Genomic DNA, 25,814 nt, shown 5'->3' with positions numbered 1-25,814 from the left:
GGGTTTTTTAAAAAAAATTCTGTAGTATTTTCTATTCCAATCAACTAAAACTGATCACAGGCCAAGAACTCAGAACGAATATCACAAACCCTTACGCCTCACCCTCCAACTGATCCCACCCACTCCACTGCATTTACTTTCTCATGTCCTGCTCACCAGACAGCTGCCTCTCTGTGCAAGCATCGCCATGGCTGGATTGGGATGGTAAGGGTATTGTGCCAGTCAGGGAAGAGGGCCCAATAAGGGCAGGGAAGGGGCGGGCTTAAGGCTGCACAACAAAAACCATCACTTCAAATCCTTCTAAAAATCAAAGGAGTACAGCAACCCAGAGCTTGTGCTCTGTCTCGAACAGGATAACTCCAGCCACCACCTTCCCTGGCAAATGCCTCCCAGGATGGGCATGCTTTAGATCCAGACTCCCGGCCCATAGCCTGCCTTGGACTTCTGGAAGGACCCAGCCTCATTTGCTGTTACTTGCCGCCTGCTAAAAATGATCTGGAGCAAGGAGCCAGCTTTCCCTTTCTCCGCCCTCCTCCTCCTCCTCCTCGTCCCTGACCACACTGGGAGGGATCCAGTGTCAGCCTGCAGCTGGCATTGCAGCTGGCGTCCAGGCAAAGAAAGGGAGATTGCTGCTTGGAGGCCAGAGGGCTCTGGTTTCCAACAGTTTATTAATAGCAAATACACACTCCCATGCTACACCCACATCCAGTCCAGAACACGAGGAACTGGGCTCCTGGAGAGAAAGGTGAGAGCTAACAATTGTAAATTGGGGCTGTGCTTTTCCCTTGTCTGGGACCAGATGGGGTAAATGGGGCAAAAGTGGAGGGGTGGGGACGGGTCTTCCCTGAGCAGAGCCACTTTCACCGTTCATGCTGGGATTAACCCAGAAAGTCCAGCAGCTCTGCTCAGGATGTAGGGCAGCAGGGCTCCTGCAGGCAGGAGCTTCATTCATTTGACAGGGTTAGAAGATCTGCCAGGATTTTGCCTTCTTCAATACATGCAGGTCAGACTACCAGCCATTCTGGTCTGTGCTGAAGAATGTGTGGTACTTCACCACAGGACGATAAGGAAGGGATGTTATGTGCCAGGTAAGAGACTCCTTGTGCGAACTGGAGGGAGGGAGAGGGAGTCCACACACACACACAAATGAGAAGAGGGGTGGCATGGTGCGTGGATGTGAATCTCTAAACCCAGATCTGGAAGGGTGGGACTGCAGTGTGTGGTCTTGGGCAGTTGATCAGTTTCAGGATTAAATCCTGCAACAGCAGGACAGGTGTGGCAGGGGTTATTTCCTGATTTTAGTCCCACACGTGCAGATGAGCACCAAGGGGTTCAATTAGCCAAAAAGTTGATAGTACCAGCTGAAAAAGGGCTCTGCTTTTGTCATCACCTTTTCATGATTTTTCCCCTTCTCCCTTAGGAAATAAGAGACACTCACCCTGCTTCTGAGGCTAGGGATGTGTCATGAATTCAGAAAACTGCCTTATTTGGAAAGAGGGAGCGTATCCATTAAAATAATCTGTTCTCTCATCTTAGAACTGTTTTAGTGAACAGTGGGGAGCGCTGTTATTGTGCCAGCCTACGCTAATTTATTTCTAGGTGACTAGACGTTAGCTCAGATCCATGCTGGCAGCGAGCATGCTTTCTTCCTCTCTGACTCTACTCCAAATTGGGTGTGGTTGTAGCTTCCCCACCGAACATATTCTAGGGTGTAATTTAAAAAAAACAACCCAACAATGTAACAGCCTTTTTGCAACAGATCATTCTCTCCTCACGACCCCAAAGCGCATACGTTTAGACTAGTTATGACTGAAGCATTTTGTAACAACGTGCACTGAGGACTTACACAGATTGTAGTGGATGAATGATCAGCTCACAGCTGCAGAGGCAAGTTAAGAATCCCTCCTGGGAAAGCTGAAGCTTCTCTACTCTGTGTTAAATGTTGTATTCCATCCTCAGCCATCTTGGAGAGCCTGGATGTAGTCTAACAGCACATTCCCTCCCTCAGAGGCTGTGTCAGCATGGCAAAAACCAGGCAGGTTTTACTGAAGAAAGAAAAAAAAAAATCTATAGCTTGGCAGTACTGTATAAACCGCTGTCTGCCTGACATTTTGTATACGAGCTCTTGATGCAACAGCATCTAGTAAAAGCCTCTCATTTGACTTTCTATCATTCTGAGGAGTAAATTCTCTCCTAAAAATAAAAGAGATACAGACTTAGCACGTATAGTCCAGTCACAGCATGTGGGAGAGGCAGGAATACTCATCGATTATTATTATTTTGTATTACTGCAGCACCTCAGCATCCTAACCAAGGCTGGGAACTGTGCTAGGCCCTGTACAAACACAGAACAGAAGACAGTCCCTGCCTCAAAGAGCTTTAATTCCAAAGGGCTCGTCTACACTTACATTGTATCGCGCTCAAACTGGCTGCGCGCAGGGGGGTGAAAAACCGTGGAGGTGGATTACCAGGAGCGCTGGGAGAGCTCTCCCCCAGCGCTCGAGCGTGACCACGCTCACACTTCAAAGCGCTGCCGCATCAGCACTTTGAAGTTTCTGGTATAGACCTAGCCTGACAGAAATATAGTTTGACAAGCAATAATATGAATCTAGGCACGTCCACTGCACCCATCCCTACAGCATCTAGCCACCAGCTCACGTGTCAACTACGGAAGAAAAAGAGAGATGGGTTTCCACACCCAACCTCTATCAGTAAACACCTTCACTCATGTAAACAAAAAAAGTTTAGCTGAGTGTTGGTCTAGGGGTACATGTGGCCATAGTCAGACATCCAGTAGGATTCTCTGTACTTGTGGCGCAAGGCAGTGTGAAGAAACAGTGAGTAAATGGATCAGGATCATTTGGTCTAGTCCCTATGAAGCAACAAGAAGGGAACAGAAACAGTGTCTTACTACCGGCAACCAGGAAACAAAAAGGATATAGCTACCTCGGTATTTACAACGCAACAGTCACCGTAGTGTCTATGTGCCCCGGTCTCAGCCGTCACTCACTAGCCACATCCTGCCACGGGATAACGGTTTGCATCAGTAGTGAAGTTTTACTACCTGACCAGCTATCGCAGTGCAACTTTGCAATGTATTGTCCTGGGCTGTTTATTCTGTAACTCCCTGCAGGTCCACTGGATGAAGAAGTGGCTGTACAGTTCTGGGAGGCTGGAACTTCAGCTGGTTTTCAAATTACTGCTACAAATCTCTTCTTCCCGGTCCATCCGAGCCAATGTCACTTCTTATTTCTCAAACATCTTAGATTTTTTAAGGGCAAACTTCTTGTAAGACCATGCACAATGCATCAATACCAGCCAATACTGTCGCCTTCATGCTTGAAGCGGCTTGTGAATTTTAGAGCATGGTTTCTTGTAAAGGACAGGAAGGGTGTCTTACTTGTGCAAAGGCAGCTAAGAGCAGCAGAGATGGGGCTTTGCAGCAGAAGCAGGTGCTTAGGTTAACACACCATTAATGTTCCTGGTTCAGGGGAACCAGTTTGAGGAACCATTCCTTAACATTTCGGAGAGGGAAAGGGAAGGTTGAAACTCGCAGTGAATGTTGTTCTGATTCACACTTCATCTCTCATCTCCAGAGACCTGATGGCAGATTCAGAAGCCCCTTTGGAGCTGCATGTGGATGATACAGGTACATCCTTAGAGCTCGAGGGAGATGTTACAGATGCCCCGTTGGAGCCTGAAGTTGCACATGCCCCCTTGGAGCTACATATGGATGTCACAAACGCCCCCCTGGAGCTGAACAACACAGATGCACACTTGGAGCAGCATGTGGATGGCGCAGACGCTCCCTTGGACTTAGATGTTGCAGAGTCCCAGACTCTCAGCATTGAGGAGCTAGGAGAGCATTTCCAGGAATGCATTGAAGCAGTGGAGCAGCTGGAGAAGGAGAGAGATAGCCTCATCCAGGAACTCACGCTGCTCCGGGAACCTGCCCTTGAAGAAATCAGACAAGCTCATGAGGAGATACTGGCAGCCTACAGACTGCAGGCCAAGGGGGAGCTGGAGCGGGACAATCTGAGGAACGAGATCCGACAAGTCAAGCACAAGCTATTCAAGGTAACCAGAGAGTGCGTGGCTTGCCAGTACCAGCTGGAAACCAGACGGCATGACATGGCCCAATATGCAGTCTATCGGGCTGAACTGGAAACCAGGGTCAGCCAGCTTTCAGAAGAAATATCGCAGCTGAGAGAGACTTGTGAAAAACAGAAGGAACAGTTCAGGCAGCGCCTAGAAATGCCCCAATACCGGGGGGACAGCCATTACTTGCAGGAGAGCCGAAGGCTTTCCATGGAGTTCGAGAGCTTTGTGGCAGAGAGTCGCCAGGGCCTAGAGAAACACTATGAGCCACAGCTTGTGTGCCTTTTAGAAAGGAGAGAAGCCAGTGCTAAGGCTTTGCAACAAACACAGGGAGAGATTCAGGGGCTGAAGGAGACACTGCGACCACTGCAGGGAGAGGCCAGCAGGCTGCGGCTGCAGAACAGAAGTCTGGAAGAACAGATCATGCTCGTTAAGCAAAAACGGGACGAAGAAGTTCTCCAGTACAGGGTATGCTTTACGGGCCTATAAAATAGTTTAAACACCATTCTAGTATAGGCCTAGTCTGTGCTGCTTCCTTGTAGGTGGTCTGGGGCTCCTGGATTCAGCAACTGCATGCTACAGTGATTGGTGCTAGACAAGTACCTTACACATAAGAGTTGGGAACAGTCAGACACCCTCTACTTGCCGATACATTTAGTAGCCCAGAAAAGACAGATGTCCCCTCTCCTTTATGGAGGCAAGGCAAAGCAATGGCAGCTGCTAGGTAGGCAGAAAAGAGGTTAGAAATAAAGAGGACACCAGGCGATATTGCTATGGCTTCATCACCATGGGCAGCCAAAGGGAATATTCTTCTAGTTTAACCGGATCAGTTACTGATCTCCTCTTCAGACATGAGGCACCTAAATAACACCTCCAAATAAAGCCAGTCCCTACCTAGCACACTGTGTGAAACACAGTGGAGCAGAAATAACTTTAGCTGTGTTACTTTAAAAGCAAATATTAATTAAGGGCCTACAGCACACCATCATGAGTTTATCACATGCATGTTCATTGTCAAGGAGTTCGTTTAAAGCCTGCGAAGCAGTGTAGTGCCCAAGCTGTTGATTTTTGTACTTGCAGCAGTTGTCTTATGTATTTGTATTTAAATCAGATGTCCAATACAAGTCCTGCTAAAAGTTTTGGTTTTTTAAAAGCCTCCAAGCTTTGACTGACTTATTAGACACAATGAAACAGATCCTCTGTATAATTTAGTGAAACTCCATTGACTTCAATGAAGCGACACCGATTAACACCACCACAGGATCTGACCCTCTCTCTATTTAGATTTGTCCCAGGAGAACGTGTCTATGTATACTGGATACACAGGCATAAAGTGGGACCAACAGGACTACAACACTACTGCATATCCAATATACAGACACACACTAGCTTACAGGTATGTAACACACTCCTGCAGATTTATTTCTGCCTTAGAGACATGCATGTTCAAATACCACAGAGATAAGCACATCAAAACAAAAAGAGAGAGATGTATCTAAAGAGTCCAACTTGCAGCACATCACATTTCTGCCTGGGCTACTCGAGAAGCACCTATTAGCTTCACTTTGTGCTGAATACAGCAGCTCCTCTTATAATGAGCGAGGTTCTACGAAGACACTAGTGTTCAGAGTACCCTGGTCTGCTTCTGGGATTAGTTCCAGGTGCTGGTTAGTTTATAAAGCCTTAAATGGTTTAACGCCTGTTATTTATCTTGTCACCTTGTTGGCAGGACACTGGGCTGCTAACTTGGTGAGCTTCAGGCTGCTGTGTAAGACACATTGGAATTGCCCTCACTGGTCCATCATTGGCAAAGCCAGAGAGTGGATGTCAAATATCCTGAAAATGTAAGCCTTTGCTAGCAACTGGTTTGAGTAACACAAAGGACCAGTTGTGGAGATGTTTGGCACCATTATAAATGCCTAAGCCAAACACACTGTTAATACTAAACTACTGATGTTGATGGGAAGAGCTATAGACCACTCTCTATTGTTTCAAGTAGGGCCATTTTCCCCCCATAGAGAGAAAAATGATTTTCCTCCAAATTCCCATACTGGATTAGACCAATGTCCCATCCAGTCTGATATCCGGTATCCTCCAATGGCCAACATTAGAAGCTTTAAAGAAAGATATAAACCTTCATTATGGCTACTTATGCAACAACCTGCTCAGGGGAATGGAAAGGAGAGGGAATTTCTTTCTAAGCAAATGCAGCTAATAGTTGATTTATGCCCTGAAATGTGAAGGTTTATGCCTCTTAAACATTTTTTATCCCAGTTGGTGCAATAGCAGATATTACTCAGATAAGTGACTACTCCTTCTCTGAATCTTACTAAGTTATTTGCCACATTCTTTTAGCACTGTTCCACAGGTTCAGTGAGTTGTGTAAGTTTCCTTTTCCATTCTAAAATCTGCTGCATTTCCTTTATCTTGTTCTTGTATTAGGACAGAGGATAAACAGAAACCCCCTAGCTGACCCTGTTTCTATACCTTATCATATTTACCTCCTCTCTAAACATAATAGTCCAATTCTAATCTCTTCCTATACAAATACTTTCCCTGTCTTTAAACAAAACACTTCCCCTAGTTTTTTCTATTTCTAGAATATGCTTTTTGAGACCAAACCTAAACCCACAAAATTCAAAGGGGAGAATGTACTGTCAAGGTCTATAATGGCAGACTATTTTCAGTATTGTTCTCTCTGCTTTTCTTAACATCGCTGTTAATAGAGTCTATGCCATCTAGTAAATGAAGCTGGTGCTCCTTTACGAGTAAAAGCCTTTCTGAATGCCCAGATACAGCTGTTTACCTAACATGTTGGGTCCCAGTGAAAGCACTGCCTGGCTGACTTCCTCATGCATTAATAGTACAGTAACAGTTTCAAGTACTCTGCCACAGGGTTGGGCTGTCTCCCTTGCCACAGGTTATCTATAAAGACAAGAGAAATGTCCAATGTTAAGCATTTCTCCCCCATTTTGTAAGGAAAGGAAAAGCAATTAAATACCTGCAGAGTGCATTTAGATGAAGATGATCCACAACATTTACCCCCATTTCACTTTACAGCTTTTCAGCTCAATTAAAGCAAGCCAAGGCAGCCAGTGGCTTCTAAAACTGGACTTGGATTTCAATCCCTATAGCCTTTCTGAATGCTGCTGTTGAAAAGCTTTTGGCAAGTTCCCCATATCATGCATGAAGGTAACAGATGCTGCAGGCTCTGTATGAAGAGGACAAGCCATCTATGTCCAGATCAGCTTATGACTTTACATCAACTTTTCATTTTAGATTTTTCTCCCTATTCAGCGCTCTGAAAGGACAGGGCTTGCTGAAAATTGATTTGGATGATCTCCCCACTATTTCCACATCACACAAGAACTCAGGGCATACTTTCTCCATTAATTTCTTCTTCAGCTCCTGGAAATTTTACATGAAGATAAAAATACAGATTAGATCTCTCTGAAACACACAATTTTCCTGTTTGTATTACACCTCAGTTGTTGCTTCTTGAGGCACTATGAGCTGAGAAACATCCCATACATACAGATGAGCCTAGTGAACATGCATTAGCACATTCAGCCAAGAGCAGAACTTCCTCCCTAGGCAAACTAGGTTCCTTATCTATACCGGGGAAATCAATCAATGGGTGGCGCTAGCCATCAGTATAGCTGCAACTGTGCAAACCCATAATGTAACCAGGCAGACCTGCTATACTGATGGCTGTAAGCAGGGCAAAACCTCTCCCTTCCACCCCTCCCCATGAAAGCAACACTAAGAGCTGGTTAACCTTCATCTCCCAGGCACTGTGTTTCAGAGTTACACATCAGACATATTCTTTGTCCACAGGAACAGGTGGAAGAGATGGAAGAGAGGCTAAGGGAGCTGAAAAATGAGGTCCAACTTCAGCAACGTAAGAACCAAGAATTAGAAGAGCTGAGGACCAGCCTGCACCAGGAGCTATCTATTTACAAGTCAGTTTATTTTTTAATTTTAAGTCGTTCTCAAGGGCAGCCTTAGACTTTGGTTGAGTAGGAGCCTAAGGTTCCTAGTTCCTATACAAGCAGGGGGCCAAAGTAGTACTACTTCGATGGAAAGCACTTACTGTACAAACTAGGCACAATACCATTAGTGTCAGCCAGAAAGGGGAGGGACTGGAACTCAAGTATTTACCAGAGAGCAGGAGGAGATGGATAGAAAGTAAAATGGATAGACCTTTAACAACACAGAAGGCTTGTAGTGGGGGCACAGTTTTCCTGGAGGCAGCCCCAGTTTTGGAAAAGTTTGGGAAATGCACCAGTGGATAGTCTCCATCACCACAAGCAAGGGGAGGAAATTCCCCTTCTAGCCAAGATACCGCTACTGCTAATTTTTCCTCAGGACGCCTCATCTTGTTACGGGAATACTCCACAATGCCAAGAATTTCAAACAAAAATGCATTGATTTGCATCAGTACAATCATTGGTCTCGCTTCTCAAGGTTTTCACTTTGAGACATCTTACCCCTTCCTTGGGCTGTTCAGGCTCTGGAGGTGTTTAGTAATTTTCCTTTTTATTGTAGCATTCATTTCCCCCACACTTTTTCCTTTTGTACAGTTTCAGAAAATATTCCCTCACTCCAGAGAAATATCATGTTTTCCTCAGACTGCCAAAGAAGGAGTTAGTTGTATCCACCCTTTAATAGATTCATAGATATTTAGGTCAGAAGGGACCATTATGATCATCTAGTCTGACCTCCTGCACAACGCAGGCCACAGAATTTCACCCACCACTTCTGCAAAAAACCTCACACCTATATCTGTGATATTGAAGTCCTCGAATCGTAGTTTAAAGACTTCAAGGAACAGAGAATCCTCCAGCAAGTGACCAGTGCCCCATGCTACAGAGGAAGGCGAAAAATCTCCAGGACCTCTTCCAATCTGCCCTGGAGGAAAATTCATTCCCGACCCCAAATATGGCGATCAGCTAAACCCTGAGCATGTGGGCAAGATTCACAAGCCAGATATTACAGAAAATTCTTTCCTGGGTAATTCAGATCCCACCCCATCTAATATCCCATCACAGGCCATTGGGCCTATTTACCATGAATATTTAATTACCAAAACCATGTTATCCCATCATACCATCTCTTCCATAAACTTATCAAGTTTAATCTTAAAGCCAGATAGATCTTTTGCCCCCATTGCTTCCCTTGGAAGGCTATTCCAAAACTTCACTCCTCTGATGGTTAGAAATCTTCGTCTAATTTCTAGTCTAAATTTCCTGGTGGCCAGTTTATATCCATTTGTTCTTGTGTCCACATTGGTACTGAGCTTAAATAATTCCTCCCCCTCTCTGGTATTTATCCCTCTGATATATTTATAGAGGGCAATCATATCTTCCCTCAACCTTCTTTTAGTTAGGCTAAACAAGCCAAGCTCCTTGAGTCTCCTTTCATAAGACAAGTTTTCCATTCCTCAGATCATCCTAGTAGCCCTTCTCTGTACCTGTTCCAGATTGAATTCATCCTTCTTAAACATGGGAGACCAGAACTGCACACAGTATTCCAGGTGAGGTCTCACCAGTGCCTTGTATAACGGTACTAAAACCTCCTTATCCCTACTGGAAATACCTCTCCTGATGCATCCCAAGACCGCATTAGCTTTTTTCACGGCCATATCACATTGGCGGCTCATAGTCATCCTATGATCAACCAATACTCGAAGGTCCTTCTCCTCCTCCGTTACTTCTAATTGATGCGTCCCTAGCTTATAACTAAAATTCTTATTAATCCCTAAAAGCATGACCTTACACTTCTCATTATTAAATTTCATCCTATTACTATTACTCCAGTTTACAAGGTCATCTAGATCCTCCTGTAAGATATCCCTGTCCTTCTCTAAATTGGCAATACCTCCCAGCTTTGTATCATCCGCAAACTTTATTAGCACACTCCCACTTTTTGTGCCGAGGTCAGTAATAAAAAGATTAAATAAGATTGGTCCCAAAACCGATCCTTGAGGAACTCTACTGGTAACCTCCCTCCAGCCTGACAGTTCACCTTTCAGTAGGACCCGTTGTAGTCTCCCCTTTAACCAATTCCTTATCCACCTTTCAGTTTTCCTATTGATCCCCATCTTATCCAATTTAACTAATAATTCCCCATGTGGCACGGTATCAAATGCCTCACTGAAATCTAGGAAAATTAGATCCACTGTGTTTCCTTTGTCTAAAAAATCTGTTACTTTCTCAAAGGAGATCAGGTTGGTTTGGCACAATCTACCTTTTGTAAAATTATGTTGTATTTTGTCCCATTTACCATTGACTTCAATGTCCTTCTCCTTCAAAATTTTTTCCAAGACCTTGCATACTACAGATGTCAAACTAACAGGCCTATAATTACCTGGATCACTTTTTTTCCCCTTTCTTAAAAATAGGAACTATGTTAGCAATTCTCCAATCATATGGTGCAACCCCTGAGTTTACAGATTCATTAAAAATTCTTGTTAATGGGCTTGCAATTTCATGTGCCAATTCCTTTAATATTCTTGGATGAAGTTTATCTGGGCCCTTCTGAAGGGGTATCAGATAGCAAAGACTTTAGGACACTACAGATGTAGGCCAGATTATTCTGAATCACAGGTTTCAAAGGACAACATTTTCAAACGTGAATGATCAATCTTAGACTCTTAAGTCCATATCTGCACCTAAATAAAAGTTGCCTAATAGTCAGAATTCCTGGATACTTACACATGCTGCAGGTGTTCACCACTAAAAGTTAGGCCACTTAATATGGATTGAGATATCTAAATAAGAAACCTAAAATTGGGCACCCACATTTGAAAGTGTGGGTCATCTGCTCCTTTGCCTGTGGCCTACATGTCAACTCCATTCTTCTCTCTGCCATAGCAGTAATTCCTCGTTTGTCACACTCTGTGCTGAGGATAAGCTGATCTGCATTCTGGAGGCAAATCTCAGTTCTACATGCTTAGTTGGCGAACCTGGTTGCTATCCAGTGCTATTCCTGCACACCTTGCAGCACTAGAGTGTTCTCCATAAATAAAGTCTTCCTCCCATAACTCTCAAGATCATTATTTCATAGAATTGGTGGCCTAAATTTACTTTATTCCCTTGCAGGGGCTGCTTAGAAATCTATGGTCATCTTTGCAACTCAGAAGAAAAAGTAGACCAGGACTGACTCATGGACTTTCCTTATTTTATCAGAAAATAAATGCAGAAGAGCTCAATGTGAAGGACTGAGGTATCTGCAGTGGACACTTACTTTTCCCCTCTCCCTGCTCACCCCCTCCTAAATAATGCATAGCAACTATTTAAAGTCAGGACTACCAGACAATCATTTGCTTGTTTATATTTCTTGAGGTGCTGCTCTGTTGATCTTCTAGCACGGTAGAAAAGAATAAAGCTGCTGTCCTCCAGGAGGGCACAGAAAAGTACACTTGTACTAAACAATGAACATATAAAGAGGAATGATAGCTGTTTTGCTGTGTGTTTGGAAAGCATATCAATCTTGTTTTGTAGGTGGATCGTATAAGCTTGCACAGAAAGGGTCATATAGAAAGCCAATTTTTTTTTTGTTTCAAAGAAACACTTCAGAGAACTACTGTTGTTGCACCGTAAACAGGATTGTTTCTTTTGTAGCTCAAAAGAGGACTGCTGTATTGTGATATGTTCTAGTAGGGTCCATAAACTGAGTTCCCAAACAAATTGTTTCCACTTTATATAAAAATCTCACCTTGAAAATAAGGATTCAGGTTTTAAAGGCTGCTTGTATATCCCACATTCTGCCTCATGGAGACTGCAACATGCTCACATGATCAAATCAAAACAGCTGTAAATTTGTTCACACGTTAACAATCATCATAGGATGTAGACCTAACAGCCTATTAACAATTATTAGGGGGATTTAAGACCCAGGCCTGGTCTCTATCTAAAACTTAAGCGGACTTATGTTGTTCAGTGGTGTGGAACTTTCACTCCTGAGGGTGACTTAACGGACACCGCTAAGCCCCTGTGTACACACAGTAGGTCAACAGAAGAATTATTCCATCAACCTAGTTACTGCCTGTAGGAGGAGTGAATTAACTACAGCAAGAGAGAACCCCCTTCCATCATTGTAGCACCACAGCATCTGCAGTGTAGAGACAGCCCCACTCAAAGCACCCGGGGAGATTCAGACTCTGAGGTGTAATTCTGAAAGGGGTTACTACAGTCTGCTCATGCCTTCTTGAAGGCCAAGCTTTACCTTAATGTTGAATGAATCAGAACCACACAGCCTTATATAAAAAGGTAATCCATGCTACAAAACCTTGATTTTCTGACCTCATGAATATCAAGGTTTGGGACTCTTCCCCCACCCAAGGCTGCCACACCATTAGAACTTTGTCCTTGAGAGGGTGTGAACAGAAGAACTTTCTGAAGGCTAAAATTATGGATAGCTCTGTATATGTACTCTAGAAGGAATGGGCAAGAGAGCACCCTTCATTCCTCCCCTAATACGACAGCCATGTTTCGGCTGCAGGGGGCACAAAGAAGATGCTACATGATACTGCTGCCAATGCTAATAGCCCCAGAGGCTGATGGAGGAGTAGCCATACTCCTGCCTCCTACACACCAGCATTCTTCTGGCAGCATTTACAGGTCACATCTTTTAAAGAACCTCCTGGAAGGTATAAGGTCTCCATACACTGCTGCTCAGAAAGCACCTCTATTGTAAGAGGTACAATTTTGCCTTGAGAATGCACTTTTCCTGAAGATAAGCGTTAAAAAAATCAAAGCAGCACACCATTTATGTAGAAAAACAATTTATTCCATCTGAAGCACTTACACATAATTAGTCTTGGAGAGTAACAGCCTACTGGTGGAACAGGTCACCCTAGTGGGAGATGTGCAGAAGCTAGTGGTCAAGGACTAACTCCTAAAAAAAAAAAAGTTGCTCATCCACATTTAATATTTTGTTTTACATATACCAGCTACCAATGGTGTTTTCAGATTACTGGGCATGCCATCTGTGGTAAGTCAGGTAAAAACATACAACTTTACAACTTGGTGGTCCCAAGTTTTAAAAACCATTTCACAGAAAGGAAAGAAAATATAGTATGAAAACACAGCTCAAGAACACACAATAGAGCAAACTACATGGGTGGTGAACAATGATCTGCAGGAATAGCTACCGTATCCAAAATTCTGTGTTGCCCACCAGACGGGGAAGTGAAAATCCAGAATTAAGGAAAGAACTCTAGTTCTGGTTGAAGTTAGAATCTGCACTTGAAAATACTGGCACACAGACGAAAAGGATCCTGATATTCTGAGTTTTACCAAAAAGAGGACAAGAGACACCACTCTCCACTTATCAGCTGCTCACAGATTAAAACCCCTTGCAACATCTGAACTGCATCATCTCAGACACACTTAGGTGGCTCCACCCCTCAAACCTTGGTTAAAGTTAACCAGAAAGCCTGCAGCTGTAGCATATAAGCAGAAGAGAGGGAAAAAAAGTGAGTTTTTTTCCACTTCATGAAGGCATCTTAGGCCAGCTCGATACACAATCAACTTCTGTAGGAAATTTAAACAAGGAGCTACAGCACAGTACCAGCTCAGCTGGGCCAAGCCCTTAAGTTAGGGTCCTCATTGTTGGAGTTAAAAGCATTGTTGATGGTATCTACATAAGGAAGGCTGAACACAAAGTCTATGTGTGTTTCAAAACCAGTGTTAAATCAATATTAGGACTGGAAGGGAAGAGAGGGAAAGAGGACTAAAAACAGTAAAAGGTCAGTCATCTAGGACCCTTGACCTTCTGGATCCACACTTCCTTCAGGGTCTTCATCATTATATATGTTCTCAGCCTGCAAGACAGATACAGAGGATGGGGAATTGGAGAAGCACTTAATAGGACAACATTTATCCAGGTTAAAGGGATTCAACTGGAGCACTCCCAAGGACTGCAGAGACAGCTGCCTCTCTGTGCAAGCATCGCCATGGCTGGATTGGGATGGTAAGGGTATTGTGCCAGTCAGGGAAGAGGGCCCAATAAGGGCAGGGAAGGGGCGGGCTTAAGGCTGCACAACAAAAACCATCACTTCAAATCCTTCTAAAAATCAAAGGAGTACAGCAACCCAGAGCTTGTGCTCTGTCTCGAACAGGATAACTCCAGCCACCACCTTCCCTGGCAAATGCCTCCCAGGATGGGCATGCTTTAGATCCAGACTCCCGGCCCATAGCCTGCCTTGGACTTCTGGAAGGACCCAGCCTCATTTGCTGTTACTTGCCGCCTGCTAAAAATGATCTGGAGCAAGGAGCCAGCTTTCCCTTTCTCCGCCCTCCTCCTCCTCCTCCTCGTCCCTGACCACACTGGGAGGGATCCAGTGTCAGCCTGCAGCTGGCATTGCAGCTGGCGTCCAGGCAAAGAAAGGGAGATTGCTGCTTGGAGGCCAGAGGGCTCTGGTTTCCAACAGTTTATTAATAGCAAATACACACTCCCATGCTACACCCACATCCAGTCCAGAACACGAGGAACTGGGCTCCTGGAGAGAAAGGTGAGAGCTAACAATTGTAAATTGGGGCTGTGCTTTTCCCTTGTCTGGGACCAGATGGGGTAAATGGGGCAAAAGTGGAGGGGTGGGGACGGGTCTTCCCTGAGCAGAGCCACTTTCACCGTTCATGCTGGGATTAACCCAGAAAGTCCAGCAGCTCTGCTCAGGATGTAGGGCAGCAGGGCTCCTGCAGGCAGGAGCTTCATTCATTTGACAGGGTTAGAAGATCTGCCAGGATTTTGCCTTCTTCAATACATGCAGGTCAGACTACCAGCCATTCTGGTCTGTGCTGAAGAATGTGTGGTACTTCACCACAGGACGATAAGGAAGGGATGTTATGTGCCAGGTAAGAGACTCCTTGTGCGAACTGGAGGGAGGGAGAGGGAGTCCACACACACACACAAATGAGAAGAGGGGTGGCATGGTGCGTGGATGTGAATCTCTAAACCCAGATCTGGAAGGGTGGGACTGCAGTGTGTGGTCTTGGGCAGTTGATCAGTTTCAGGATTAAATCCTGCAACAGCAGGACAGGTGTGGCAGGGGTTATTTCCTGATTTTAGTCCCACACGTGCAGATGAGCACCAAGGGGTTCAATTAGCCAAAAAGTTGATAGTACCAGCTGAAAAAGGGCTCTGCTTTTGTCATCACCTTTTCATGATTTTTCCCCTTCTCCCTTAGGAAATAAGAGACACTCACCCTGCTTCTGAGGCTAGGGATGTGTCATGAATTCAGAAAACTGCCTTATTTGGAAAGAGGGAGCGTATCCATTAAAATAATCTGTTCTCTCATCTTAGAACTGTTTTAGTGAACAGTGGGGAGCGCTGTTATTGTGCCAGCCTACGCTAATTTATTTCTAGGTGACTAGACGTTAGCTCAGATCCATGCTGGCAGCGAGCATGCTTTCTTCCTCTCTGACTCTACTCCAAATTGGGTGTGGTTGTAGCTTCCCCACCGAACATATTCTAGGGTGTAATTTAAAAAAAACAACCCAACAATGTAACAGCCTTTTTGCAACAGATCATTCTCTCCTCACGACCCCAAAGCGCATACGTTTAGACTAGTTATGACTGAAGCATTTTGTAACAACGTGCACTGAGGACTTACACAGATTGTAGTGGATGAATGATCAGCTCACAGCTGCAGAGGCAAGTTAAGAATCCCTCCTGGGAAAGCTGAAGCTTCTCTACTCTGTGTTAAATGTTGTATTCCATCCTCAGCCATCTTGGAGAGCCTGGATGTAGTCTAACAGCACATTCCCTCCCTCAGAGGCTGTGTCAGCATGGCAAAAACCAGGCAGGTTTTACTGAAGAAAGAAAAAAAAAAATCTATAGCTTGGCAGTACTGTATAAACCGCTGTCTGCCTGACATTTTGTATACGAGCTCTTGATGCAACAGCATCTAGTAAAAGCCTCTCATTTGACTTTCTATCATTCTGAGGAGTAAATTCTCTCCTAAAAATAAAAGAGATACAGACTTAGCACGTATAGTCCAGTCACAGCATGTGGGAGAGGCAGGAATACTCATCGATTATTATTATTTTGTATTACTGCAGCACCTCAGCATCCTAACCAAGGCTGGGAACTGTGCTAGGCCCTGTACAAACACAGAACAGAAGACAGTCCCTGCCTCAAAGAGCTTTAATTCCAAAGGGCTCGTCTACACTTACATTGTATCGCGCTCAAACTGGCTGCGCGCAGGGGGGTGAAAAACCGTGGAGGTGGATTACCAGGAGCGCTGGGAGAGCTCTCCCCCAGCGCTCGAGCGTGACCACGCTCACACTTCAAAGCGCTGCCGCATCAGCACTTTGAAGTTTCTGGTATAGACCTAGCCTGACAGAAATATAGTTTGACAAGCAATAATATGAATCTAGGCACGTCCACTGCACCCATCCCTACAGCATCTAGCCACCAGCTCACGTGTCAACTACGGAAGAAAAAGAGAGATGGGTTTCCACACCCAACCTCTATCAGTAAACACCTTCACTCATGTAAACAAAAAAAGTTTAGCTGAGTGTTGGTCTAGGGGTACATGTGGCCATAGTCAGACATCCAGTAGGATTCTCTGTACTTGTGGCGCAAGGCAGTGTGAAGAAACAGTGAGTAAATGGATCAGGATCATTTGGTCTAGTCCCTATGAAGCAACAAGGAGGGATCAGAAACAGTGTCTTACTACCGGCAACCAGGAAACAAAAAGGATATAGCTACCTCGGTATTTACAACGCAACAGTCACCGTAGTGTCTATGTGCCCCGGTCTCAGCCGTCACTCACTAGCCACATCCTGCCACGGGATAACGGTTTGCATCAGTAGTGAAGTTTTACTACCTGACCAGCTATCGCAGTGCAACTTTGCAATGTATTGTCCTGGGCTGTTTATTCTGTAACTCCCTGCAGGTCCACTGGATGAAGAAGTGGCTGTACAGTTCTGGGAGGCTGGAACTTCAGCTGGTTTTCAAATTACTGCTACAAATCTCTTCTTCCCGGTCCATCCGAGCCAATGTCACTTCTTATTTCTCAAACATCTTAGATTTTTTAAGGGCAAACTTCTTGTAAGACCATGCACAATGCATCAATACCAGCCAATACTGTCGCCTTCATGCTTGAAGCGGCTTGTGAATTTTAGAGCATGGTTTCTTGTAAAGGACAGGAAGGGTGTCTTACTTGTGCAAAGGCAGCTAAGAGCAGCAGAGATGGGGCTTTGCAGCAGAAGCAGGTGCTTAGGTTAACACACCATTAATGTTCCTGGTTCAGGGGAACCAGTTTGAGGAACCATTCCTTAACATTTCGGAGAGGGAAAGGGAAGGTTGAAACTCGCAGTGAATGTTGTTCTGATTCACACTTCATCTCTCATCTCCAGAGACCTGATGGCAGATTCAGAAGCCCCTTTGGAGCTGCATGTGGATGATACAGGTACATCCTTAGAGCTCGAGGGAGATGTTACAGATGCCCCGTTGGAGCCTGAAGTTGCACATGCCCCCTTGGAGCTACATATGGATGTCACAAACGCCCCCCTGGAGCTGAACAACACAGATGCACACTTGGAGCAGCATGTGGATGGCGCAGACGCTCCCTTGGACTTAGATGTTGCAGAGTCCCAGACTCTCAGCATTGAGGAGCTAGGAGAGCATTTCCAGGAATGCATTGAAGCAGTGGAGCAGCTGGAGAAGGAGAGAGATAGCCTCATCCAGGAACTCACGCTGCTCCGGGAACCTGCCCTTGAAGAAATCAGACAAGCTCATGAGGAGATACTGGCAGCCTACAGACTGCAGGCCAAGGGGGAGCTGGAGCGGGACAATCTGAGGAACGAGATCCGACAAGTCAAGCACAAGCTATTCAAGGTAACCAGAGAGTGCGTGGCTTGCCAGTACCAGCTGGAAACCAGACGGCATGACATGGCCCAATATGCAGTCTATCGGGCTGAACTGGAAACCAGGGTCAGCCAGCTTTCAGAAGAAATATCGCAGCTGAGAGAGACTTGTGAAAAACAGAAGGAACAGTTCAGGCAGCGCCTAGAAATGCCCCAATACCGGGGGGACAGCCATTACTTGCAGGAGAGCCGAAGGCTTTCCATGGAGTTCGAGAGCTTTGTGGCAGAGAGTCGCCAGGGCCTAGAGAAACACTATGAGCCACAGCTTGTGTGCCTTTTAGAAAGGAGAGAAGCCAGTGCTAAGGCTTTGCAACAAACACAGGGAGAGATTCAGGGGCTGAAGGAGACACTGCGACCACTGCAGGGAGAGGCCAGCAGGCTGCGGCTGCAGAACAGAAGTCTGGAAGAACAGATCATGCTCGTTAAGCAAAAACGGGACGAAGAAGTTCTCCAGTACAGGGTATGCTTTACGGGCCTATAAAATAGTTTAAACACCATTCTAGTATAGGCCTAGTCTGTGCTGCTTCCTTGTAGGTGGTCTGGGGCTCCTGGATTCAGCAACTGCATGCTACAGTGATTGGTGCTAGACAAGTACCTTACACATAAGAGTTGGGAACAGTCAGACACCCTCTACTTGCCGATACATTTAGTAGCCCAGAAAAGACAGATGTCCCCTCTCCTTTATGGAGGCAAGGCAAAGCAATGGCAGCTGCTAGGTAGGCAGAAAAGAGGTTAGAAATAAAGAGGACACCAGGCGATATTGCTATGGCTTCATCACCATGGGCAGCCAAAGGGAATATTCTTCTAGTTTAACCGGATCAGTTACTGATCTCCTCTTCAGACATGAGGCACCTAAATAACACCTCCAAATAAAGCCAGTCCCTACCTAGCACACTGTGTGAAACACAGTGGAGCAGAAATAACTTTAGCTGTGTTACTTTAAAAGCAAATATTAATTAAGGGCCTACAGCACACCATCATGAGTTTATCACATGCATGTTCATTGTCAAGGAGTTCGTTTAAAGCCTGCGAAGCAGTGTAGTGCCCAAGCTGTTGATTTTTGTACTTGCAGCAGTTGTCTTATGTATTTGTATTTAAATCAGATGTCCAATACAAGTCCTGCTAAAAGTTTTGGTTTTTTAAAAGCCTCCAAGCTTTGACTGACTTATTAGACACAATGAAACAGATCCTCTGTATAATTTAGTGAAACTCCATTGACTTCAATGAAGCGACACCGATTAACACCACCACAGGATCTGACCCTCTCTCTATTTAGATTTGTCCCAGGAGAACGTGTCTATGTATACTGGATACACAGGCATAAAGTGGGACCAACAGGACTACAACACTACTGCATATCCAATATACAGACACACACTAGCTTACAGGTATGTAACACACTCCTGCAGATTTATTTCTGCCTTAGAGACATGCATGTTCAAATACCACAGAGATAAGCACATCAAAACAAAAAGAGAGAGATGTATCTAAAGAGTCCAACTTGCAGCACATCACATTTCTGCCTGGGCTACTCGAGAAGCACCTATTAGCTTCACTTTGTGCTGAATACAGCAGCTCCTCTTATAATGAGCGAGGTTCTACGAAGACACTAGTGTTCAGAGTACCCTGGTCTGCTTCTGGGATTAGTTCCAGGTGCTGGTTAGTTTATAAAGCCTTAAATGGTTTAACGCCTGTTATTTATCTTGTCACCTTGTTGGCAGGACACTGGGCTGCTAACTTGGTGAGCTTCAGGCTGCTGTGTAAGACACATTGGAATTGCCCTCACTGGTCCATCATTGGCAAAGCCAGAGAGTGGATGTCAAATATCCTGAAAATGTAAGCCTTTGCTAGCAACTGGTTTGAGTAACACAAAGGACCAGTTGTGGAGATGTTTGGCACCATTATAAATGCCTAAGCCAAACACACTGTTAATACTAAACTACTGATGTTGATGGGAAGAGCTATAGACCACTCTCTATTGTTTCAAGTAGGGCCATTTTCCCCCCATAGAGAGAAAAATGATTTTCCTCCAAATTCCCATACTGGATTAGACCAATGTCCCATCCAGTCTGATATCCGGTATCCTCCAATGGCCAACATTAGAAGCTTTAAAGAAAGATATAAACCTTCATTATGGCTACTTATGCAACAACCTGCTCAGGGGAATGGAAAGGAGAGGGAATTTCTTTCTAAGCAAATGCAGCTAATAGTTGATTTATGCCCTGAAATGTGAAGGTTTATGCCTCTTAAACATTTTTTATCCCAGTTGGTGCAATAGCAGATATTACTCAGATAAGTGACTACTCCTTCTCTGAATCTTACTAAGTTATTTGCCACATTCTTTTAGCACTGTTCCACAGGTTCAGTGAGTTGTGTAAGTTTCCTTTTCCATTCTAAAATCTGCTGCATTTCCTTTATCTTGTTCTTGTATTAGGACAGAGGATAAACAGAAACCCCCTAGCTGACCCTGTTTCTATACCTTATCATATTTACCTCCTCTCTAAACATAATAGTCCAATTCTAATCTCTTCCTATACAAATACTTTCCCTGTCTTTAAACAAAACACTTCCCCTAGTTTTTTCTATTTCTAGAATATGCTTTTTGAGACCAAACCTAAACCCACAAAATTCAAAGGGGAGAATGTACTGTCAAGGTCTATAATGGCAGACTATTTTCAGTATTGTTCTCTCTGCTTTTCTTAACATCGCTGTTAATAGAGTCTATGCCATCTAGTAAATGAAGCTGGTGCTCCTTTACGAGTAAAAGCCTTTCTGAATGCCCAGATACAGCTGTTTACCTAACATGTTGGGTCCCAGTGAAAGCACTGCCTGGCTGACTTCCTCATGCATTAATAGTACAGTAACAGTTTCAAGTACTCTGCCACAGGGTTGGGCTGTCTCCCTTGCCACAGGTTATCTATAAAGACAAGAGAAATGTCCAATGTTAAGCATTTCTCCCCCATTTTGTAAGGAAAGGAAAAGCAATTAAATACCTGCAGAGTGCATTTAGATGAAGATGATCCACAACATTTACCCCCATTTCACTTTACAGCTTTTCAGCTCAATTAAAGCAAGCCAAGGCAGCCAGTGGCTTCTAAAACTGGACTTGGATTTCAATCCCTATAGCCTTTCTGAATGCTGCTGTTGAAAAGCTTTTGGCAAGTTCCCCATATCATGCATGAAGGTAACAGATGCTGCAGGCTCTGTATGAAGAGGACAAGCCATCTATGTCCAGATCAGCTTATGACTTTACATCAACTTTTCATTTTAGATTTTTCTCCCTATTCAGCGCTCTGAAAGGACAGGGCTTGCTGAAAATTGATTTGGATGATCTCCCCACTATTTCCACATCACACAAGAACTCAGGGCATACTTTCTCCATTAATTTCTTCTTCAGCTCCTGGAAATTTTACATGAAGATAAAAATACAGATTAGATCTCTCTGAAACACACAATTTTCCTGTTTGTATTACACCTCAGTTGTTGCTTCTTGAGGCACTATGAGCTGAGAAACATCCCATACATACAGATGAGCCTAGTGAACATGCATTAGCACATTCAGCCAAGAGCAGAACTTCCTCCCTAGGCAAACTAGGTTCCTTATCTATACCGGGGAAATCAATCAATGGGTGGCGCTAGCCATCAGTATAGCTGCAACTGTGCAAACCCATAATGTAACCAGGCAGACCTGCTATACTGATGGCTGTAAGCAGGGCAAAACCTCTCCCTTCCACCCCTCCCCATGAAAGCAACACTAAGAGCTGGTTAACCTTCATCTCCCAGGCACTGTGTTTCAGAGTTACACATCAGACATATTCTTTGTCCACAGGAACAGGTGGAAGAGATGGAAGAGAGGCTAAGGGAGCTGAAAAATGAGGTCCAACTTCAGCAACGTAAGAACCAAGAATTAGAAGAGCTGAGGACCAGCCTGCACCAGGAGCTATCTATTTACAAGTCAGTTTATTTTTTAATTTTAAGTCGTTCTCAAGGGCAGCCTTAGACTTTGGTTGAGTAGGAGCCTAAGGTTCCTAGTTCCTATACAAGCAGGGGGCCAAAGTAGTACTACTTCGATGGAAAGCACTTACTGTACAAACTAGGCACAATACCATTAGTGTCAGCCAGAAAGGGGAGGGACTGGAACTCAAGTATTTACCAGAGAGCAGGAGGAGATGGATAGAAAGTAAAATGGATAGACCTTTAACAACACAGAAGGCTTGTAGTGGGGGCACAGTTTTCCTGGAGGCAGCCCCAGTTTTGGAAAAGTTTGGGAAATGCACCAGTGGATAGTCTCCATCACCACAAGCAAGGGGAGGAAATTCCCCTTCTAGCCAAGATACCGCTACTGCTAATTTTTCCTCAGGACGCCTCATCTTGTTACGGGAATACTCCACAATGCCAAGAATTTCAAACAAAAATGCATTGATTTGCATCAGTACAATCATTGGTCTCGCTTCTCAAGGTTTTCACTTTGAGACATCTTACCCCTTCCTTGGGCTGTTCAGGCTCTGGAGGTGTTTAGTAATTTTCCTTTTTATTGTAGCATTCATTTCCCCCACACTTTTTCCTTTTGTACAGTTTCAGAAAATATTCCCTCACTCCAGAGAAATATCATGTTTTCCTCAGACTGCCAAAGAAGGAGTTAGTTGTATCCACCCTTTAATAGATTCATAGATATTTAGGTCAGAAGGGACCATTATGATCATCTAGTCTGACCTCCTGCACAACGCAGGCCACAGAATTTCACCCACCACTTCTGCAAAAAACCTCACACCTATATCTGTGATATTGAAGTCCTCGAATCGTAGTTTAAAGACTTCAAGGAACAGAGAATCCTCCAGCAAGTGACCAGTGCCCCATGCTACAGAGGAAGGCGAAAAATCTCCAGGACCTCTTCCAATCTGCCCTGGAGGAAAATTCATTCCCGACCCCAAATATGGCGATCAGCTAAACCCTGAGCATGTGGGCAAGATTCACAAGCCAGATATTACAGAAAATTCTTTCCTGGGTAATTCAGATCCCACCCCATCTAATATCCCATCACAGGCCATTGGGCCTATTTACCATGAATATTTAATTACCAAAACCATGTTATCCCATCATACCATCTCTTCCATAAACTTATCAAGTTTAATCTTAAAGCCAGATAGATCTTTTGCCCCCATTGCTTCCCTTGGAAGGCTATTCCAAAACTTCACTCCTCTGATGGTTAGAAATCTTCGTCTAATTTCTAGTCTAAATTTCCTGGTGGCCAGTTTATATCCATTTGTTCTTGTGTCCACATTGGTACTGAGCTTAAATAATTCCTCCCCCTCTCTGGTATTTATCCCTCTGATATATTTATAGAGGGCAATCATATCTTCCCTCAACCTTCTTTTAGTTAGGCTAAACAAGCCAAGCTCCTTGAGTCTCCTTTCATAAGACAAGTTTTCCATTCCTCAGATCATCCTAGTAGCCCTTCTCTGTACCTGTTCCAGATTGAATTCATCCTTCTTAAACATGGGAGACCAGAACTGCACACAGTATTCCAGGTGAGGTCTCACCAGTGCCTTGTATAACGGTACTAAAACCTCCTTATCCCTACTGGAAATACCTCTCCTGATGCATCCCAAGACCGCATTAGCTTTTTTCACGGCCATATCACATTGGCGGCTCATAGTCATCCTATGATCAACCAATACTCGAAGGTCCTTCTCCTCCTCCGTTACTTCTAATTGATGCGTCCCTAGCTTATAACTAAAATTCTTATTAATCCCTAAAAGCATGACCTTACACTTCTCATTATTAAATTTCATCCTATTACTATTACTCCAGTTTACAAGGTCATCTAGATCCTCCTGTAAGATATCCCTGTCCTTCTCTAAATTGGCAATACCTCCCAGCTTTGTATCATCCGCAAACTTTATTAGCACACTCCCACTTTTTGTGCCGAGGTCAGTAATAAAAAGATTAAATAAGATTGGTCCCAAAACCGATCCTTGAGGAACTCTACTGGTAACCTCCCTCCAGCCTGACAGTTCACCTTTCAGTAGGACCCGTTGTAGTCTCCCCTTTAACCAATTCCTTATCCACCTTTCAGTTTTCCTATTGATCCCCATCTTATCCAATTTAACTAATAATTCCCCATGTGGCACGGTATCAAATGCCTCACTGAAATCTAGGAAAATTAGATCCACTGTGTTTCCTTTGTCTAAAAAATCTGTTACTTTCTCAAAGGAGATCAGGTTGGTTTGGCACAATCTACCTTTTGTAAAATTATGTTGTATTTTGTCCCATTTACCATTGACTTCAATGTCCTTCTCCTTCAAAATTTTTTCCAAGACCTTGCATACTACAGATGTCAAACTAACAGGCCTATAATTACCTGGATCACTTTTTTTCCCCTTTCTTAAAAATAGGAACTATGTTAGCAATTCTCCAATCATATGGTGCAACCCCTGAGTTTACAGATTCATTAAAAATTCTTGTTAATGGGCTTGCAATTTCATGTGCCAATTCCTTTAATATTCTTGGATGAAGTTTATCTGGGCCCTTCTGAAGGGGTATCAGATAGCAAAGACTTTAGGACACTACAGATGTAGGCCAGATTATTCTGAATCACAGGTTTCAAAGGACAACATTTTCAAACGTGAATGATCAATCTTAGACTCTTAAGTCCATATCTGCACCTAAATAAAAGTTGCCTAATAGTCAGAATTCCTGGATACTTACACATGCTGCAGGTGTTCACCACTAAAAGTTAGGCCACTTAATATGGATTGAGATATCTAAATAAGAAACCTAAAATTGGGCACCCACATTTGAAAGTGTGGGTCATCTGCTCCTTTGCCTGTGGCCTACATGTCAACTCCATTCTTCTCTCTGCCATAGCAGTAATTCCTCGTTTGTCACACTCTGTGCTGAGGATAAGCTGATCTGCATTCTGGAGGCAAATCTCAGTTCTACATGCTTAGTTGGCGAACCTGGTTGCTATCCAGTGCTATTCCTGCACACCTTGCAGCACTAGAGTGTTCTCCATAAATAAAGTCTTCCTCCCATAACTCTCAAGATCATTATTTCATAGAATTGGTGGCCTAAATTTACTTTATTCCCTTGCAGGGGCTGCTTAGAAATCTATGGTCATCTTTGCAACTCAGAAGAAAAAGTAGACCAGGACTGACTCATGGACTTTCCTTATTTTATCAGAAAATAAATGCAGAAGAGCTCAATGTGAAGGACTGAGGTATCTGCAGTGGACACTTACTTTTCCCCTCTCCCTGCTCACCCCCTCCTAAATAATGCATAGCAACTATTTAAAGTCAGGACTACCAGACAATCATTTGCTTGTTTATATTTCTTGAGGTGCTGCTCTGTTGATCTTCTAGCACGGTAGAAAAGAATAAAGCTGCTGTCCTCCAGGAGGGCACAGAAAAGTACACTTGTACTAAACAATGAACATATAAAGAGGAATGATAGCTGTTTTGCTGTGTGTTTGGAAAGCATATCAATCTTGTTTTGTAGGTGGATCGTATAAGCTTGCACAGAAAGGGTCATATAGAAAGCCAATTTTTTTTTTGTTTCAAAGAAACACTTCAGAGAACTACTGTTGTTGCACCGTAAACAGGATTGTTTCTTTTGTAGCTCAAAAGAGGACTGCTGTATTGTGATATGTTCTAGTAGGGTCCATAAACTGAGTTCCCAAACAAATTGTTTCCACTTTATATAAAAATCTCACCTTGAAAATAAGGATTCAGGTTTTAAAGGCTGCTTGTATATCCCACATTCTGCCTCATGGAGACTGCAACATGCTCACATGATCAAATCAAAACAGCTGTAAATTTGTTCACACGTTAACAATCA

At 43.9% G+C, this 25,814-nt stretch overlaps 2 protein-coding genes across 4 annotated transcripts; both read left to right on the top strand.

Annotated features, from left to right (window-relative positions):
- Positions 1-294: 294 nt before the first annotated feature.
- Positions 295-11,811, top strand: LOC140900448 (syncoilin). Of its 2 annotated transcripts, XM_073317753.2 has the most exons (5): positions 295-745; positions 1,004-1,088; positions 3,597-4,566; positions 7,936-8,060; positions 11,202-11,811. In XM_073317753.2, exons 2-5 carry the CDS (start codon positions 1,039-1,041, stop codon positions 11,260-11,262), a joined length of 1,206 nt encoding a protein of 401 aa, XP_073173854.1. In that variant the 5' UTR covers positions 295-745; positions 1,004-1,038; the 3' UTR covers positions 11,263-11,811. The 2 variants fall into 2 exon arrangements, with proteins under 2 accessions (XP_073173854.1, XP_078705560.1); XM_078849434.1 differs by lacking the exon at positions 1,004-1,088.
- A 2,355-nt stretch (positions 11,812-14,166) lies between these two features.
- On the top strand, positions 14,167-25,683 carry SYNC (syncoilin, intermediate filament protein). 2 transcript variants are annotated; one of them, XM_078849432.1, is made up of 5 exons: positions 14,167-14,617; positions 14,876-14,960; positions 17,469-18,438; positions 21,808-21,932; positions 25,074-25,683. In XM_078849432.1, the coding sequence occupies exons 2-5, from the start codon at positions 14,911-14,913 to the stop codon at positions 25,132-25,134; spliced, it is 1,206 nt and encodes a 401-aa protein (XP_078705558.1). In that variant the 5' UTR covers positions 14,167-14,617; positions 14,876-14,910; the 3' UTR covers positions 25,135-25,683. The 2 variants fall into 2 exon arrangements, with proteins under 2 accessions (XP_078705558.1, XP_078705559.1); XM_078849433.1 differs by lacking the exon at positions 14,876-14,960.
- The last annotated feature ends 131 nt before the right edge of the window (positions 25,684-25,814 follow it).

Source organism: Lepidochelys kempii, chromosome 19 (assembly GCF_965140285.1).
Source record: "Lepidochelys kempii isolate rLepKem1 chromosome 19, rLepKem1.hap1, whole genome shotgun sequence".
Lineage (NCBI taxonomy): Eukaryota > Metazoa > Chordata > Testudines > Cheloniidae > Lepidochelys > Lepidochelys kempii.
The sequence above is the reverse complement of the archived record's forward strand: the minus strand, read 5'-3'. Positions and strand labels throughout refer to the sequence as shown.